The 18,880-nt window shown below is 41.7% G+C and overlaps 1 protein-coding gene across 1 annotated transcript; it reads right to left on the bottom strand.

Moving 5' to 3' along the window:
• Positions 1 to 10,103: 10,103 nt before the first annotated feature.
• Aadacl3 (arylacetamide deacetylase like 3) lies at positions 10,104 to 15,765 on the bottom strand. Its single transcript, XM_052175740.1, has 4 exons — positions 15,595 to 15,765; positions 12,212 to 12,428; positions 11,448 to 11,511; positions 10,104 to 10,878 (listed from the first exon to the last, which is right to left on the bottom strand). The coding sequence occupies exons 1-4, from the start codon at positions 15,763 to 15,765 to the stop codon at positions 10,104 to 10,106; spliced, it is 1,227 nt and encodes a 408-aa protein (XP_052031700.1).
• Positions 15,766 to 18,880: the final 3,115 nt, after the last annotated feature.

An 18,880-nucleotide genomic window follows, 5' to 3' on the forward strand; every position in this document is an offset into this window, starting at 1 on the left:
CAAAGGACACTGTCATAGGACAAAATAGCATTTGACAAATGGGACCTCAAAAAATTACAAAGCTTCTGTAAGGCAAAGGACACTGTCATAGGACAAAATAGCAACCAACGAATGGGGAAAAGATCTTTACCAACCCTACCTCTAATAGAGTGCTAATATCCAATATATACAAAGAACTCAAGAAGTTAGACTCCAGAGAACCAAATAACCCTATTAAAAATGTAGTATAGAACTAAACTCCCTTCAGCTCCTTGGGTCCTTTCTCTAGCTCCCCCATTGGGGACCCTGTGCTCAGTTCAATGGCTGGCTGAGAGTGTCCCCCTCTGTATTTGTCATGTCTTGGCAGAGTCTCTCAAGAGACAGCTATATCAAACTCCTGTCAGCAAGCACTTGTTGACATACACATTAGTGTCTGTGTTTGGTAACTGTATATGGGATGGATCCCCAGGTGGGGCAATCTCTGGATGGTCTTTTCTTCAGTCTCTCATCAACACTTTGTCTCTGTATCTCCTACTGTGGGTATTTTGCTACCCCTTCTAAGAAGGACCAGAGTATCCATACTTTTGTCTTCCTTCTTCTTGAGCTTCACTTGGTCTGTGAATTGTATCTTGGTTATTCCAAGCTTCTGGATTAATATCCACTTATCAATGAGTGCATACAAAATGTGTTCTTTTGTGATTTGGCTACCTCACTCAGGATGATATTTTCTAGTTCCATCCATTTGCCTAAGAATTTAATGAATTCATTGTTTTGATAGCTGGGTAATATTCCATTGTGCAAATGTAAGAAAGTGGGGAAGAGTCTTGAGTACATGGACACAGGGGAAATTTTTCTGAACAGAACACCAATAGCTTATGTTCTAAGATCAGAATTTGACAAATGGGACCTCAAAAAATTACAAAGCTTCTGTAAGGCAAAGGACACTGTCATAGGACAAAATAGCAACCAACGAATGGGGAAAAGATCTTTACCAACCCTACCTCTAATAGAGTGCTAATATCCAATATATACAAAGAACTCAAGAAGTTAGACTCCAGAGAACCAAATAACCCTATTAAAAATGTAGTATAGAACTAAACAAAGAATTGTCAACTGAGGAAACTTGAATGGTTGTGAAGCACCTAATGATGCGTTCAGCATCCTTAGTTATCAGGGAAATGCAAATCAAAACAACCCTGAGATTCTACCTCACACCAATCAGAAGGTCTAAGATGAAAAACTCAGGGGACAGCAGGTACTGGCAAGGATGTGGAGAAAGGGAAATACTCCTCCATTGCTGGTGGGATTTCAAGTTGGCACAGTCACTCTGGAAATCAGTCTGGTGATTCCTCAGAAAAAATGGACATGATGCTACCGGAGGACTCCATTATAACACTCCTGTACATATACCCAGAGGATTCACCAGCATGTAATAAGGACACATGCTCCACTATGTTCATAGGAGCCTTATTTAAAATAGGCAGAAGCTGGAAAGACCCCAGATGTCCCTCAACAGAGGAATGAATACAGAAAACGTGGTTCATTTACACAATGGAGTACTGCCTTCACTTCTTGCTTCTGTCCATTGTTGCTGCTGCTCTTCTCTGCTACCAGCAGAATTTAGCGTCTTCAGGCTTCCAACCAGTGGCCCCACCCGGAGTCCTCAAGACCTTCAGCACCAGTCTAGGACTGCTGAAGCATCCTGCAATATGGCCAACAGGTTCTCAGCCTTTTTAGCATGTAGACAGCCATTGCGGGACTACCCAGCCTTTAACGTCTAAGCCAAACTGATAAATCCCCTTTGAAACACATACTGGTTCTGTCCTCACCTAATAGAGCTGTATATTAGAGTATATTGATTGACTGTTTCTCAGATACTTATCTTTACCCTTGCCACATTAGAAACTGAAATAGAAAACTTAAATAGACTTATTAATTTTGAAGTAATAATAGCAAATCACATAATTGATTTTACTCACCCAAACAAAAATGTGTGAGAAGAATGGCATGGTTTTATGTATTTATTTCTTGCCAATGTGTTTATTCCCTACATTGATAAGAGTGGGTGGAATTCTCATTCATCTGCATTCATCTGTTGTGATTGATTTTTGTTTGTTTGCTTTTGTGTGTGTGTGTGTGTGTGTGTGTGTGTGCGTGCGCTTTCATTTTGTTTTGTTTTTGGAACAGGGTTTCTCTATATAGCTCTGGCTATCTTGGAATTCATTATGTAGACCAAATTGACTTTGAGCTCAGATCTGCATGCCTCTTCTTCCGTAATGCTGGGATTAAAGGCACACAGCATCACAAGCCAGCATAACAGTGTTTTGTTCAAAGAAGAAAAGCAAGCCTCATACCCTTACATGCATACATAATCGGAACAGAGAGATGCCTTTACATACCCTTTGTAGCTAACTGTGAAATTTTTGTTTTGTTTTGAGACTGGGTCTTTCTGTGCAGCCCTGGATGCCATGGAATTAGCTACACAAATCAGGTTGGCCTCAAAATCCAAGATCCATCTGCCGTCATCTTCTAACTGGGATTAAAGGCTTGGACCATTGCATGTTCTTTTTTGACATTGTGGAATATAAACATGCATAGATCCCTACCTCCTAAAACATATGAAAGAAGCCTCTCTCACTATTCATGGTGAATTCCCTTTTACCATGCCAAGGAGTTGAGTCTAGGTGCACTCCTAGATAGAGTCAGAGCCAGGAGGCAGAGGTCGAAGGCAGAATTAATCACAAGAAGTTAATGATGATTTCAGTCATTTCTATAAGAGGCCTGAAAAACTAGACATGGACATGTTTAGAGAACTTTTGGATAGCTTCTCAGCCTTTTGGCTAAGATTAAGTGTAGAGAGCTTCTGGGTTGGCAAGCAGATCTGGTTTTTAGAAAAGTGGGACATTCCCAAATCCCTTGCCCATGTCCATGAGGAGAAGAGTTTCAAACAAAGACCAGAAAGTAGGATGGCTCAGTGAGTGGAGGCACTTGCCAACAAACTCAATGGCCTGAGTTCTGTCCTTGGTGGAAGAAAAAATCATGATTATCTTGGCTTATCTTCTGATTACCATAACCAATGAGTCATCTTCCAGTCCATCTTTCCTGGTTTTTATTAATACTTCTGAGAAAATAACCAACAGTCAAAGAACTAATTATTTTAATTTTTCTTTTATTATTTTAATTTGTGTATATGATTTATATATTTTGGGGCAAATGCTTTTTTGCTTGTTTGTTTGGTTTTTTGAGACAGGGTTTCTTTGTAGACCAGGCTGGACTCGAAATCCACCTGCCTCTGCCTCCCAAGTGCTGGGATTAAAGGCGTGTGCCACCACCGCCCAGCGTGGCAAATGATTTTATCCCGAATTATTTCACCTGGTCCTGTTATTTTTTTTAAGGCAGCTGTGTTTTTAAATTGTTTTTAAATGTGTGTGTGTGTACACATGTGCATGTGCGTGTATGTGTTTGTATGAGAGAGAGAGAGAGAGAGAGAGAGAGAGAGAGAGAGAGAGAGAGAGAGAGAGAGAGAGAGAGAGAGAGAGAATGCATGGACAAGATAAGTTCATTTATGCCACAGTAACACAAGGTCAGAGGACAACTTTCAGGAGTCATATCTCTCCTCCCACAATGCTGAAAGTGATTTAAGGACAGAACAATAGTATCTTCCTCCAGAGATATTTTTTCAGATATCTGTGCGTATGAGGAGTTAGCCACTTTCACTCAATCCGGTCATTGTGTAATCAGAACAGCATGTACCCAAGACTGTCAACAGAGGAATTCCAATGTGCCGTGCAAATCCCATAGGAAAAGTGCCTACGACTGCTAGTGCAGAGGCAATTTAGAGAACATAACATCGACAAAAAGAACTAAGGCTTGAGAACTGCATTAACTTCTGCTTTTACTCCACAGCACCAAGAAAAGAAGCCATTACCCCTACCAGGGGTTTTGCTACCAATGTGACAGATAGTACCTCTCTCGATGTGTCCGATGGAAGCATGGATCTAATAGCAGCTCCCATTAAGGAAGTAAGCATTTCTTGTATGAACACCCAGGTGTATTAGAGATGAGCCCCTACATTGCTAAGCAGGAAAACTAAGAGATTAGGAAGGCAAGCAAATGATCAACTGCCTCCCATCAGGCCTTGCAAAAACAGTAAGGGAGACCAAAGTCTGTTTTGACTTGCACCATTCTCTCTTTCCCTCTTGCATGGCTTTAGTACATTATAAATCCAAGGCTAATCTTGAACCCTGGAATCTCTTGCCTCTACCTTCTGAGTGCTGGGATTACAGGTGTGGACCACTAAGCCCAGTTTTTGTGCATAATGGGCAAATACTCTAGCAACCCATTCACTTCCACAGTACCAGAATGTGTTGCTTCACTTTATGATAAACTTGGTTCTTCTGGGGATGGAGAGATAGATGGCTTAGTGGTTAAGAGCAGGTAGTTTTCTTGCAGGGGACTTGAGCCCAAGCACCACTTGAAACTGTAGCTCCAGGGAATCTGATGTGTCTAGCCTCCAATGGTCCCTGTACTCACAGGCACATGAGCCTCTCCTTACACACACACACACAGTCAAAAAGAACAAGAATACATCTCTAAAGAAATGGTTCTGTAGTGATGACCTGAGCAGAACTCTGCTACTTTATAATAAAGACCATCCCCGTCTTGTCTTTTGGTGGTTTTTGTTTTCTGTGCTGGAGACTGAACCTAGGGCTTGCTTGTGCTGGGTTGGTGCTCTGCCAGTGAAGCAGTACTCCTCTGGCTTTCTTTGAGGATTTCTCTAGGGACAGAAATGCTAAGAAACTGAACCCCAGGTTCAGCAATTTTCCAAACAAGACAAACTGTTGTGGCATTGGGGCTGGTAGTTCTGTGTGGAAAACAGAACAAGCCTTGGTAGCTTATGCAGGGAGAAGCTGGCTCAGTGACTCCAGGCACCCTTTGCTCTGTATGATGAAGGTGAGGATAACAGAGATGAGATGCTGACTGTTGTTTATGTGAGTTGGGAAGCTGTGACAATCTTAACTCAGCTTGGAAGGCTTGGTATACTGACCTTTACCCACTGAGCAACCTAACCAGACCTGACCATTGATCTTGATGAGATTTAGAGTAACTATGTAAAGAACTATCTGGACATGTCTGTGTGGGGGATTGCTGGATTAGCCTCGTTGAGAGCAAATAAGACCACGCCATAGATGGGGATCTAGACTGAATGAGAAAGGCAAAGGGCATCAGGACTGCCATTTCAGAAGTCCTGAGTTTGGTTCCTAGCACCTATGTCAGGCAGCCTGTACCTCCAGTTCCAGGGGAACCCAATGGCTGGCCTCACAGGCACACAAACAAAGACACATACATACATATATACATACAACACACATACATAATTTAAAAACTAATAAAATAAAGAAAACTAAGATAAATTTCTTTACTAGATTAGATTTCTAACATAGATTGACTGAAATAGTACAAGATGGACAACATGTAGAGAATGATATATTTGGCAAGTAGTATTTACAGAAATCCTATCTCAAAAGAATATATCTATATTTTTATAGGTAGATATGGAGAATTATGGTTTTAAAAGATTTGCAACATCACATTAAAAAATTCAAAGCAGCCAGGTGGTGGTGGTTGTACACGCCTTTAATTCCAACATTTATGAGGCAGACAAAGGCAAATCCCTGAGTTCAAGGCCAGCCTGATCTATAGAGTTTCAGGATAGTACATAGAGAAACCTTGTCTCAAAAAAACCCAAACAAAACCAAAAATAAATAAATAAATAAATAAATAAATAAATAAATAAATAAATAAAGCAAATAAATTAAATTAAAATCAAAGCAGGAGCCAGGCATAGTTATGCAAGACTTTAATCCCATGATTTAGGGGGCAGAGGCAGGCAGATTTCTGTGAGTTCCATGGCACTGAGAGTTACATAGTGAGACAATTGTCTTAAAATAAAATAAAATAAAATAAAATAAAATAAAATAAAATAAAATAAAAGCAGGAACAGTGGCTATACATAATTAAAAGAATAGATATGAAACTAGGATAATAAAGAAATATTGAGTTAGGATACAGGCCTCAGCCGTTAAGAGCACTGCTTGCTTTGGCAAAGGACACAGAATCTGTTCCCAACACTAATTCTGGACAGTGCACAACTGCCTGTACCTGCCTTTTACATCCAATTCCAGGGAATCTGATGTTGTCTTCTGTGCCCTCTCCCAGACATTGCCCATGTAGTGCACATACCTTGTGCAGGCAAACATCCGCACACATAAAATAAAGTCAATCCTTTTTAAAATAAGGATTAGCCCTATTTCTAATATCTTAAACTTTTACTTAAAAGGAGGATGTGTTTGTGTGTCACTAATGTAATCAGAAAGTGTTAAGTTTGGGTACTGAACCTAGGTTCTTATGCATATTGGACAAGCCTCCTATGGCTGAGACACAACTTCAGCCATAAGTTATATCTTATTTAAAGCAAAGAAAGGCATTTCCTGATTTCAGATATACCAAGATCTAAAATTGTTCCCTGGGGAGGAGTTTGCACTTCTGTCTCATTTGCAGTTAGGCTTGGCCATGTGCCTGACATGAATGTGAGCAGAAGTTGTGCATGCTCCTCATATCACAAGTTTGGAGTGATCAGTGAGTAAGAGTTACCTTACTCTTTCCTTTTGCCACAGGACCAAAGATATCTTAGCTAGAGCCTGCCTTTTACCTTATTGGGGTGAATTAGAAGTGGGTTGGAAGTCCCTTTTGACGTAAGAAGACCATGAAATGTGTGAAATGGATTGCAGTCATAGCCCCAGGGATGGGACTGTAGAGCCCTTAGCACAGCCCCATTTATCTATGCTAGCCTAGGGATGAGTGAGAGAGAAGTCACTTGGAGCAGAGGTCAAGGGACAAGGAGAGAAGGGCCAGGGAGTCTTATTCGTCATAGACTGTGGAGGCGAAATGAGATGAAGAACAACACAGACAAATATGAGTAGTTTCAATATGGCCCAAACTTTCCTCTCCCAATCGTTTGCTGGCCAAAGAAGGCAATATGGTTGGCTCAGAATGTGGTTCAGCAGGTCAAGGGCTAGTCTAGCATGCATTAAGCTCTGGGTTTGGTTGCCACCACCATATAACTTGGATATGGTAGTACACACCTGTAATCTCTGCTCAAGCTAGGAGGATCAGAAGTTCAAGATTATACTTGGCTATATAATAAGTTTAAGGCCAGGTTAGGATATATAAGACCCTGTCTCAGGGGGTAACATCTTGGGATGCAGCTCTCTGTCCCTTTTTCAGATTGTTCTGTCCATGAACTAAAAGATAGGGGTTTCTAAATACGTACTGGGAATTTACTGAGAAAACACTCGCAGCTCAAATTGTCTGGGCCTAAAAGCACATGAATTGTTTTCTTCCCCATGATTACAAAGCACTGTCAGCTGGCCACCTCAGTAGTGCCTCCAAGGGGATTTCTACACTGGCCAAACCTATTCAGACTTGAAAAACACCTATAATCAAGAAAGCAGAGGACCCACAGACAAAAAAAAAAATACTTGATGTTTTCTTCCTGATTCAGGTCACATAGAAGCTGACATCTGCGTATGGGAAATGACTCAAGTAAGATGACAGACTTGGTATCTTCCTTTATATGAATAATAGGAAAGAAAAACTTCATTTCTGGGCTAACAGGCTATAGATTACAACCAAAAGCTTTCTTGTCAGGCCACGATGTACAATGTGGGGAGTCACATTGTCTTGGGCATTGAATCAACCATCTGGCTTTGAGTTGGACTTGGAAGAATTGAGAAATTAGTGTTAATTATTTCTCAGAGCCTTAGTTCCCTCCTCTTAAAGATGGGTTTGAAAATATTGTATTCAATGGCTCATATCTGCTATCAAGATGCTATGGCAGAAACATCACTATAATCACTTCCAAGATCAGGTTGTGCTACATAGTGAGTTCTATGCCTATCTAGGGTATAGAGTATGAGTCTGTCTCTCCAAAATAATATCCACTTTGAAGCCAAGCATAAATCAAGAGGATCGCCATGAATGCAAGGGCAGCCTAGGCTATGTGGTGAGACTCTGTCTCAAATTAAAATTAATTCGAAAATTAAACAAGAAAAATAAACAAGAAAGAAAAATGACAATACTCTGTAGAACTCAGGTAGAGAACAAGGAGGATCAATGTTCTGCACCTGTGGAGTTGGCTGTTATGAATATGTTTCAAGGTTAATAGAAATGAAAGTGTTAACAGAAAGGTATACAGGTTTGCTCCTGGGGACCCCAGCCAGCTACTAAGTTAAAAGTCCTTTGTTTCTCTCTTAATCTACAGAAGGGAGACGCTGTGAAAATGCACCTTCAGCTCTGAGATGTCCACAGCCATTCACACTAGGCACAGTCTTCCAGAAGTGTTAGCAATTTTACCACCTCACAGTCAAAGAGACAAGCACCCCTCTATGTGGAAGGTCAGTCCATATCCCTCCAGCCTCCAGTGGCTGTAGGAACACTACACAAAACCCAGTCTAGGCTGAAGATATACTCAGTTAAACTCAGAGACCTGTACCAGAGAGGACCATACTCTTGGGGTTCCATTGCTTCCTACAATATATGTTTTCAGTAGCTAGTTCCTATTTTTCTACCAAAGCCATCTGCTGGATAACTATGAATGGCTCAAGAAGCCACCCATGACAATGCCTCTTTGACGATATTTCAACAGAATCATTTGAGAACAAGTTAAGGCATGTCTGTGTTTCTATGTGGGTCTTTGAAAGCTGCTGGTCAGCAAGAGGCAAATCTTCCTGAAGATAGGAGAACCATATGGTCATCTCTTTCAAAGGAATTTTTACTCCAAAGGGGCAGTTGGTCATCATGGCTCCAGCATTTTCTTGCCACCTCCATGAAACTTGATTAATTTGGGCCTCTATTTCACTTCATTGTTGGGTGAATATTAATGTTCAATGAACATCCATCTAGTCTTTGATGAGGGAAGTATTCACTACTCTACTCTCTTCAAACCTGACTCAGACCAAACACCAGGGGAGGCTATTTTATACTCTCCTCCAAGGGTAGCATAGACCTTGGACTGAACAGTCAGAAATTTCTACTCTCTTGTTTGTAACCACCATCTACTGCTCAGAAAACTGGTAGAAACAGTGAATTGCTTTGAAATTTTTGTTGAGACTGCTGAGGAACATGAATATACCCATACAAGTAAGCATAGCTCTTACAGACCTTAGCAGGGAATTGTTTAGGCCTACCATACAAAGAATAAATACATCAGCATGGAGCAGAGATGGGCAGAGGGTATATGAAGAGAGGGTAAGCCAGTAATCCTTTCTGAGTCCCTATATAAGACCACACCTGATTTACCTAAAACTTGCTTCTACATATGCCAATCCATTTTATATCTACTCTGGGCAAAATGTGTTGATTCTTTGTCTTAGAACAAATATCTCACAATAACACATCTGTTCCCTTTGGCTCTCCCTAGAATATCCACTGGGAATGTTATCTGAGTTTCATTGAACTTGACTTCCCATTAATTCTGTTCTTTTAATATTTGTGATGTTGCTTTAGAGCCATTTGTTGGGAACTCATTCTGATACCCAGAATGCCTAAGCTCTCTTAGGCAGGCAACTTTGGCTGTCTTCCCTTGTCTCTATCTAGGAGCCATGTACCATGGGGGAAATCTGTCTCCACTGTTTCATAACTTTCAACTCAAGCAAGCTGGGTACCCAGAGACTGTCACCACCACTCACCACCCACCAGACTTGGCTTCAAAGCTCTACATTCTGAGTCACATTGGCAAAGCTCAATAAGACCATAACATGACACACCTGTTTTCTCTAAGAATAACTCAACCAGATACACCTACCATACAGTCTCAATTAGCCCAGACCGCCTGAATTCTAGCTAAGGGGATTATGGACAAACTTCAGGCACAGGTTCATTTTCTCAAATGGATTCTGAAAATTGTTAGCTCAGCTCTTATTTTCCTCAACAGTGAACAAAGACAGAGAGCCTCACTCCATCCTTCTCACCCTGCCTCCTCTTTAGTCATCATAAAGAATATACATTGCATTATTTTATAACACAGACTACATTAGTGGAGCACCCCCAGGAAGGAATAAGGGTCAGAACTTTCTAATGAACTGAATAATCAGGTCCATAATTCTAAAGGAGCAAGGGAAGCTCAATAATCCATAGTCAAAGGTATTAAGCACTCCATGGAAGCCGTCCTCCATATGATGCCATGTCACAGGCACCCCCAGATCTTCCAGCCTCTTCTTATATAAAAGAGAATTGTCCCGGAGAAGGTCATACTCACAGCTAACAATGCAGGTTTCTGGAAGCTGAGACACAATACTGTCTTCTGCGATGAGGGGTGAGCAGGTATAATTCAGTGCATTTTTTGTCTCCTGGTAAGCATCATTATTTACTGGTCCCCGGGGTACAGATTGGTAGCCTCGCTTCATAAACCTCTCTGGGATGTTTTCTGCACCCAACCACTTTCTGTATTTCTCCCAGACTTCAGGAGGCAAATGCATACCATTCTTTATGACACTTTCCCAGGAAGAGTTCACATCTAGGTGGCAACAGAAGCAGTAGAAGGCCAGATTCCAAGAGAGCAGTGGGATGTTGCTATTCTGTTGATAAGAAGGGCTCGCAAAATCTATCAGTTGCAGTAAGGGGTAGATCAAAATCTGAGCCTGGATCCGGGGGAGATCTGTTCGGTGCATTAACATTTGACTAGTCACAGTGGCTGCAGTTCCTCCTACACTGTCACCACAGACCACCACTCGAGCTGGATCTACTCCATACACATCCAATGATTCCAGAAAGTGGATGGTGGCTACCACACAGTCATCTTTCATCACTGGGTACTTGTACACGGGAGATTTTCTGTATCTAAAGAGGAATCGAGGGCCATTGATTATGCTCAATGTTCAGTCAAATCCAAAGTATCCTTGTCTAACATCTCATATCTCAAATCCTCCTTTGAAGCCTGAATAGAAAGATATAGGCAAGGCCACAACTACATAGAAGATGGAAAGCCCTCACACCTGCCACTTAGGCTCAGAAGGAGGAATTGCCATTGCATTTGGGAATACATGTAATTGTTTAGGTGTTTCAGTGGTCATGCAGGGCACTGCTAATTTTAGGCAGAGAAGATATTAATTGTCTGTCACAGGCAGGGCTTTTAGACCTAACGAGCTCTTCCATCCAAAAGCAAAGTGCCATGACCATTCCCATTAGCTTCTCAATGACAGAGTTCAGTGATATCTTTATCCACAAATGCACCAAAAGAAAGGTTTCCAGCCCGCGTTCCCGTTTTTCTCTGTTCCCTGCTTCTTCTCATTGCATCCTCACAGCCCAGACCTCCCCCATTTTCCTTTCCAGTTCTATCAACTTCAGGTTCAAATTTCAGACCCTTTTACTATGAATTAGGGTTGTCTGCTTATATGATCCCATCTTACCCAACTGAAACGACAACAGCGTCACAGTCCTTGGACAAACGCAAACATATGCTGTTGTGGGTTCCTGCAAAACAAAATCAAATGTCACATTTACTAGGACATTTGCCTTTCTCCAGTATTTTTGGCTATCCTTTCCTTGTAAGCAGAGCACCTAAAGTAGCTGAGCAGGCTGAGCAGGTCGTGTAAGAGCTGCTGACTGTAGAGTAAATATCCTTCCAAATTCTTCCTCTTTTGCTTCTGTGAGCTGCCAGAACAACAGTCTCCAAGATGCCCATGAACTGATGCATTCCACCACTGATCAGAAACACCCCAAAATGAATACAGTACAGTGACTTGGTGTATGAGTGGTATTCTCATATGAGCTTAGGAAGAGGTTAGACCTCTTCCTAACATACTACCAAATGTTCTGTGTCTACTAATTGTCCTAGGTTTTCTTGGTCTTAGCATCGACTGGCTACCAGGAGGAATGTTTTTTTGTTACATATTTATTTTACATTTACTTATGTGTATGTGTTATACACACATGTATGAAGGTATCTACAGAAAGCAGATGAAGACATTAGATCCCCTGGAGCTAGAGTTACAGGCAGTTGTACGATGCCCAACATAAGTGCTAGGAGCCAAATGTGGATGCTCTGGAAGAACATCAAGTCCTCTTAAATACTGAGCCATCTCTCTAGTCCCCACAGAATGACCATTCTTACAATCATATTTAGCAGGGTGACAGGGGACTCAAAGAGGCCAGAAGAAAGGTTCTGTCTTACTCAAGCTCCCTAGGATGGTTCCACCACCATGGAAGAAAATGATTCCAATCCTTAGGATGGAGGAGGGCTTCTTGGGCTTGTATAGCTTCACAGGGATTGTCCCGAAGTGAAGATCTTTGACCACAACATCAGGATCTCTCTTGAGTGGTTTCAGATCATGTATAAAACTGGCAAACTGGGGTGCATAACAGAGTCCCAGTTTCTCAAAAATCATCCCCTGTCAAAGAAAGAAGAAGCAATGAGCTGTGACTGATTATGCATCAATCACTTAGCATGCAGCTTACAACCTGTCAGCCACATCTACCCTCCTCAGGTGCCAAGGAGGATCTTGGGAAATATTAATGAGACTGGAACAAAGAACTCCTGAACTTCCTCTATGGTTATAATTCTGCCCTGTGGGACTACACTCTGCTAACCTCCCAGTTTCCAATCCCCAATGGCAGGAAACCCTACAATCAGAGATTAGCAGTGAAAATAAGGTAATTTTTATCTTCTTCATCAAAGCTATGGGCCCTTGCATTCTGCTCCCTGAGTAAGCAAGCCCTGATCTCCCTGCTGATTTGCTGTGCTTTACTCCTGGTTCCCACCTCTGCATGAAGCTATCTGTAGCTAGATTCCTTGTGAGCTTCCTTAAACCTTGCCAGGCTCTGCCTCTGCTACCATGGATGGCAAGTTCCATCAAGGTGCTCTACCTAGCACTGTTTTTTTCCCACCCATCCCTGAGTTTAGATCTTGGGCAGTGATACACAATGGTTGTATAACATGCCGTTAAAGAAAGAATCAATGGTGACTGACTGAATATGATGTGTAAGGAGGGCTTACCCTACCACGGATCCTGCAATACACTTTCTGAATAGTTTACCTCCCAGATCCTTGAGAAATGCCAGGCAGTAAGGGGCTGTTATGAGTTCCTATTTAACAGACAAGGAAACTGAGTCATGGTAACTAGGAACTTGAACTATAGACTACAAAAGGGCATGTCAAAGGGAAAAACCAAGGTTCTAGCCAGGCCATTTGTAAAAGCAGGCATACGGTACTGTTTTAAGTGTAGTACATTTTGCTTAACATGATGATCTCCAGTTCCATCATTTTCCTAAAAAATATACTTTCTCTTCTTTTCTTTTATCTTTCATGGTTGGGTAAAATTCCATAGTATCTGGGTGTGGTAATACATACATTTAAACCCAACACTCATGAGGCAGAAGCAGTCAGCTCTGGAAAGGCGAAAGCATTCAGAACATAAACAAAGAATATAGAAAATTAAAAAAAGATTAAGAAATATATTGAGAAATTGTTAAAGTAGAAAATTGTCAAATTTATTGGTAAATTAAAAAAAAAGATTTATTGTTATATGCAAGTACACTGTAGCTGTTTTCAGACACACCAGAAGAGGGCATCTGATGTCATGATGGATGGTTGTAAGTCACCATGTGGTTGCTGGGATTTGAACTCAGGACCTTCAGAAGAGCAGTCAGTGCTCTTAAGTGCTGAGCCAGCTCTCCAACCCCAGCAGACAGCTCTCTCAAGTATAAGGCATGCTTGGCTTTTATAGTGACACCTTGCCTCATTTTTTTAATTGTGTGTTTCCTACTGTGTCTTTTCTTCATCCATTCATCTGTTGATGGGTGTCTAGGGTGGTTTTATTTCCTGATGATTGTGAATAGAGCAGCAGTGAACACGAATTCACAAACATCTCTGTGGTAGAGTAGCTGTTATAGTAAGTGAAATGACTCAGATTTCAGAAAAATATAAATCATGTTCTCTCTGATATCTGGACCCTAGCGTATGATTTTTAATATGTATGTGTAAAAGTGGTTCTGAGTATGTAGTTATGAGTTATGAAATAAGAAGGAGGCCATGAGATGGAGAAATTGGCGGGGAGGGGAGTTAAAAATGGGAAGCAGAGCAACAAGACCTATGGAATATGAAGATAGATCAAAGGTACAGGGGGTAGAAGAGTATAAGGGAGAGCAGATTAGGGGAATCTAACAATTTTTTCTTTAAAAATGCTGTTAAGAAAACCCAATATTTTCTATAACAATTATTTAAAACATAGATATATTTTTGTCTTTTGTTTCTTTTTGAGACAGGATTTCTCTTTGCATTCTTGGCTTTCCAGGCACTCACTATGTAGATCTAGCTGGCTTCAAGCTCACAGAGATTCACCTGCTTCTACCTCCACTCTGCTGGGATTAAAGAACTGTGCCTCCACACCTAGCCTTAAAAATAGCTTTTAAAAAGGCAAGAAAAAGTTGTTAACGTTCTGATCTATGAAGCTCAGCAGTTTAGAGCAATGGCTGCTCTTTTAGAGGACCCAGGTTCAGATCCCAGCATCCTCATGGCCATTCACAACCATCTGTAACTCTAGTCCCAGGGGATCCTACAACACTCTTTTGGCCTCTGCAGGTACTGCACAGTACATGGTGGGCAGTCATGCATACAGACAAAACACATATGCACATAAGTAAATCTTACTGTTTTTAAAAGGATGTGTTCTGTGGTTCTGCTCACATTCTGAGCTAATTTCCTAGGTTGTTTCATGTTTTCCTAATTTTGTTGCTCACTGACTCTCACCTAAGAGATCTGTAGTCACTGGAGCTCAAAAATGCATCTCTACCTCCAGCAAAGTACTGAGGGCTAACAAAGAAGATTAGCTTTTTCCTCTGAGTACCATAGTTTGCATATTCTCTGTATCTCTGAGACCCTTGTGGAAAAGGCCCCAGGGTGATGCTAGTTATAAGTGTTAGAGCCTTTGGAAAACAAAGGCTTACTGAGTGGTCACTGAGGACATAGGTTGATGGGAGAAGGTATAGTATAAAAACAAATCCCAAGCCAGGATGTGGTGGTATATATCTTTAATCCCAGCACTCTGGAGGCAGAGGCAGGCTTGGTCTACACAGGGAAACTCTATCTCAAACAAACAAACAACCTTCCCTAAAAAAAGCCAATTAACCAACCAAACAAACAATAAACCAACTCACCCCAAACAAAAAACAAAAAAGGGTCAAAGTTTAATGTTATACACACATTAAAATACATGGAGAAGTCAATTTGTTTGTATGATAAATACAAAATGATTTTTTTAAAAAGACACTGTAGTACGTCAGCTCTTCATTTTTTGTTCCTTGGGACATAGCAATTTTCCTCAGCTATATGCTCTCTGTCTTTCTCTCTTAACATAATCAGACTGACATCACAAGTTGCAACCTCAAAAACCATGATCCTAAACAGATCTTTTCACTACTAAGTCCATTGTCTTGGATATTTTGTTACAGTCATAGAAACATCTAGAAAGCCAACATTCTTTGAACTGTAAGTACTATTGTAGCATCCATTATCTGATTTGTCCTTACTTCAGGCAAAAGAGGCAAGCAGAGACTCACCCATGTCATTGACAGATGGAGTAAGCAACTGAGGATTCTCAGCTTCACGGGGTTAGTGATGCCTTCAGGGATGTGTTCAGTCCAGAATTGTCTGAAAATCACCCACAGCAGACTGCTCAGTGAGATCACAGCAACAGCACCTACAAGGAGTGTCAGGGCCAGAACCACCATGATGCCTCTATCTGTACCAGCCACAGGCCATGGAAGACAAAGCAGATCCGCAGGTATCTTATACATCACCAGCTTCCCACACTACCTCCCTGCTTCCTGTAAACACTGTCCCAGCCCAGTCAATGTGTCACTGATCCAGGAGGAAGGTGTGGTTCCTGGCCAGGGCCCATACAGAGGAGAAAGTTATTCCTATAACCTTATTCAGATGGAAAGAGATCTCAGGAGCTCCTACTTGAATCCTGGCATTGTTACTAGATAGGGTGTTGGGTAAGCCAAAGAGTTACTGTAGTCATTAGTCACTTGCCCTTAGAGCTCATTGCCCACACCCTAGTTCTAGTCTTGCAACACTCACTATTCCTCAACTAGATGAGGAATAGCTCCAGGGCCTTTAAGCTTGCTGTTTTTCTGTGCAACCGCCTCCTGCCAAATACCAGATAGCAACTGGACTCAATTCTTCCTATCCTGCCTGTAGCTGTTCAAATGTCATCTTCTGCCTACCTAGATATTTAAAATGGCAGTGCCTCACTACCAATAGCCCCATGGCCCTGTCCCACCATACTCATTACTTCTCATCTGTGGCTTTTTATTATCCCCCAGGATGTCTGTCCCTTGACTGTAGAACAAATCTTTGTGAATATAGAAACGTTGTTCTTTTAAGATTTATTGATTTATTTTTTTTTATTTTATGTGTATGAGTATCTTGCCTGCATGTGTGCCTGTGCATCATGCCTTTCTGGTGTCCTGGATGCCTTAAGAAGACATCAGATCCACTGGAATGAAGTTATAGATGGTTGTGACCTACCGTGTGGGTGCTGGAAATTGAATCTATGTCCTCTGCTTGAGTAGTGAGCGGTCTTAACTATTATGCCATCTCTCTAGTTCTGAACCTTGTAGCTTTAAGCCTAGAGGATGGATCAGGGTCTGGGTCTCTATCAGGGCTATGCAAATGCTCACTAAACTTAGGGATTGATAAACAGCTTGCTTTCTCCATTGTAAAGCAGAGAAGCTTAGGTGTGCTTGCTTTCTAGGTCAGGTCAGAGGCTAAGGCAGTTTTCATAGCGTTTCCTAGCAAGGAGGACCTGTGTAATCATGCCAATGGGGACATGGGTCCCATTTCCTAGCTCCTTGTGGTGGTTGACTTTATTGTGAAAGTAACACAACCTAGAATCAATTGAGAAGAAAGTTTCCATTGGGGGTTTCTCACATTAGGTTGGCCTGTGGCCACAGCTGTTCAGGATTGTCTCAATTAAACTACTCGATGTGAGATCCAGGCCATTGTGGGCAGTACCATTCCCTAGGCAAGGTGGTCCTGAACTATGTAAGAATTGAAAAATGAAGATGAACACAAGGAAGCAAGCAGTCAAGTATCCATGCATGAATTCCTGTGTGCTGTTGTCTATGGGTGTGATGTGACTAGTTGTTTGAAGTTCCTGCTTTGATTTCCCCACAGTAACAAACTGTATCTTGGAATTATGAGCTGAAGTAAACCTCTATCTCCCCCAAGTTGCTTTTTATCAGGGTATTTTATTACAGCTGCTCAAATGAACAAGAACATTCCCCAGCTGGTAATGGAGCAGAAACTTTCAAACAAAGGGATTTTTTACCACCCAAGAGACTTTAGGCCAATGCCTGGAGAATTATGGGTGATAGGTGAGCTGGATAATAGCATCTCATAGACAGATGCCAGAGATCTTGCTAAGCATCTCTACACATATGTTGGCTCTTGCAACACAGAAGTATCTGGTCTAGCATGTCAACAGCTGAGGTTAAGAAACTTGGATCAGGGCCATTTGGATTTGAATGTTGGGTCTGTTCAATGCCAGCATTCTAATAATGAGAAACTTACTGACAGTTTCTAAATCTTTCCTCATGGGTTGGTTTAGTGCACCAAACACATCAGCAAATGCAAAATATGACTGTGCCAAGCTACACATTCAATAGATGGAGATAGAAACAGTGGCAAACACATTTCCTTCATGTTCTCCAGACACATTCATGTTCCTCATGGACACACAGGGAAGCAATGCTCTGGCCCCTGCTACAAGGGCATGCAAGCTTGGGGTGCATCCTGGCCAGTAGGGTGTGAGTAGGGATGCTAGAGACCATGCCTAGCCATGGAAGGTCTGCTCAGTCCTCAAATGCCTCGCTTTAGAGCATCCAGAGTCCCTTATGCTCTTTCTCCTGGGAAAGGAAGGGCCCCTTAGGGTGATTCTTACCAGGTCATATCCCTGAGCCAGTCTTAGAGTGCCATGAGGTGGTCTGGGAAGTGAAGGACGTTGCCTGGGGCATTTTTATTGTTTTTGTTTTTTCTTTTTGTTTTTTTCCAGACAGGGTTTCTCTGTGTAGACCTGGCTGTCCTGGAACTCACGATAGACCAGACTGGCCTTAAACTCAGAAATCTGCCTACCTCTGCCTCCCAATTGCTGGGATTAAAGGCATGCACCACCACTGCCCAGCGCCAGGGGCATTTATATAGGATGTTGTGGGGAAAATACATGAAGCCAAAGCGATGCAAGTTACTTGTTCTAGCAACCACCTTTTGTGGTGGCTACTTTGACAATCATAGGCTTCAGTGGTACTAGATTCTAACTCTAGTTTAATAGTAAGCTACTCTTGCATATTTCTTTCTGATTTTATTCCTTGTATATATTTTGAACCTGTGGATCAAGCTTCTACACAAAGCTGCTGGATTTGATAGTTGATTGGTACATATCCCCTTCCCCATCACATCCCCAGCCCCAGCCCCAAACCCAGCCATAGTCTGTACGGAGAGCTGCAGTGGGAAAAGGACCGCAGACCAGAAATTTTATTCATCTGTAAATGAAGAAAGGGTCCATTTCTTTGTGGCAAGCCCTGGGCCAAATCCTTTGCATGTGTTAAGGTATGACAATGAATTCAGGTTTAACTTGTTGGTAAATAAACCAGGGCTCATTCATCCTTGACACTGTTCCAAGGCTCTGCTGCCACTAATTGCTCACTAACATTAAGCCAAATATTAGTTTTGTGAACTCATTTGTGTCGGATAGCCTTTTGTCAACTTGACACAACCTTGAGTCATTTGGGAAGACAGACTCTCAATTGAGAAAATGCCACCAAAAATTTGCGTGTAGGCTAA

The sequence above is a fragment of the Apodemus sylvaticus genome, chromosome 3, assembly GCF_947179515.1.
Source record: "Apodemus sylvaticus chromosome 3, mApoSyl1.1, whole genome shotgun sequence".
Classification (NCBI taxonomy): domain Eukaryota; kingdom Metazoa; phylum Chordata; class Mammalia; order Rodentia; family Muridae; genus Apodemus; species Apodemus sylvaticus.

What these genes read in the sequence shown, in the direction of transcription:
- Aadacl3 (XM_052175740.1), bottom strand. Translation starts at nt 15,765, where the DNA reads ATGGTGGTTCTGGCCCTGACACTCCTTGTAGGTGCTGTTGCTGTGATC. An exon ending in TCCATCTGTCAATGACATGG is followed by an intron (nt 12,429 to 15,594) that starts GTGAGTCTCTGC and finishes TTTCTTTGACAG; the next exon opens with GGGATGATTTTTGAGAAACT. An exon ending in GCTGTTGTCGTTTCAGTTGG is followed by an intron (nt 10,879 to 11,447) that starts GTAAGATGGGAT and finishes ATTCCTCTTTAG; the next exon opens with ATACAGAAAATCTCCCGTGT.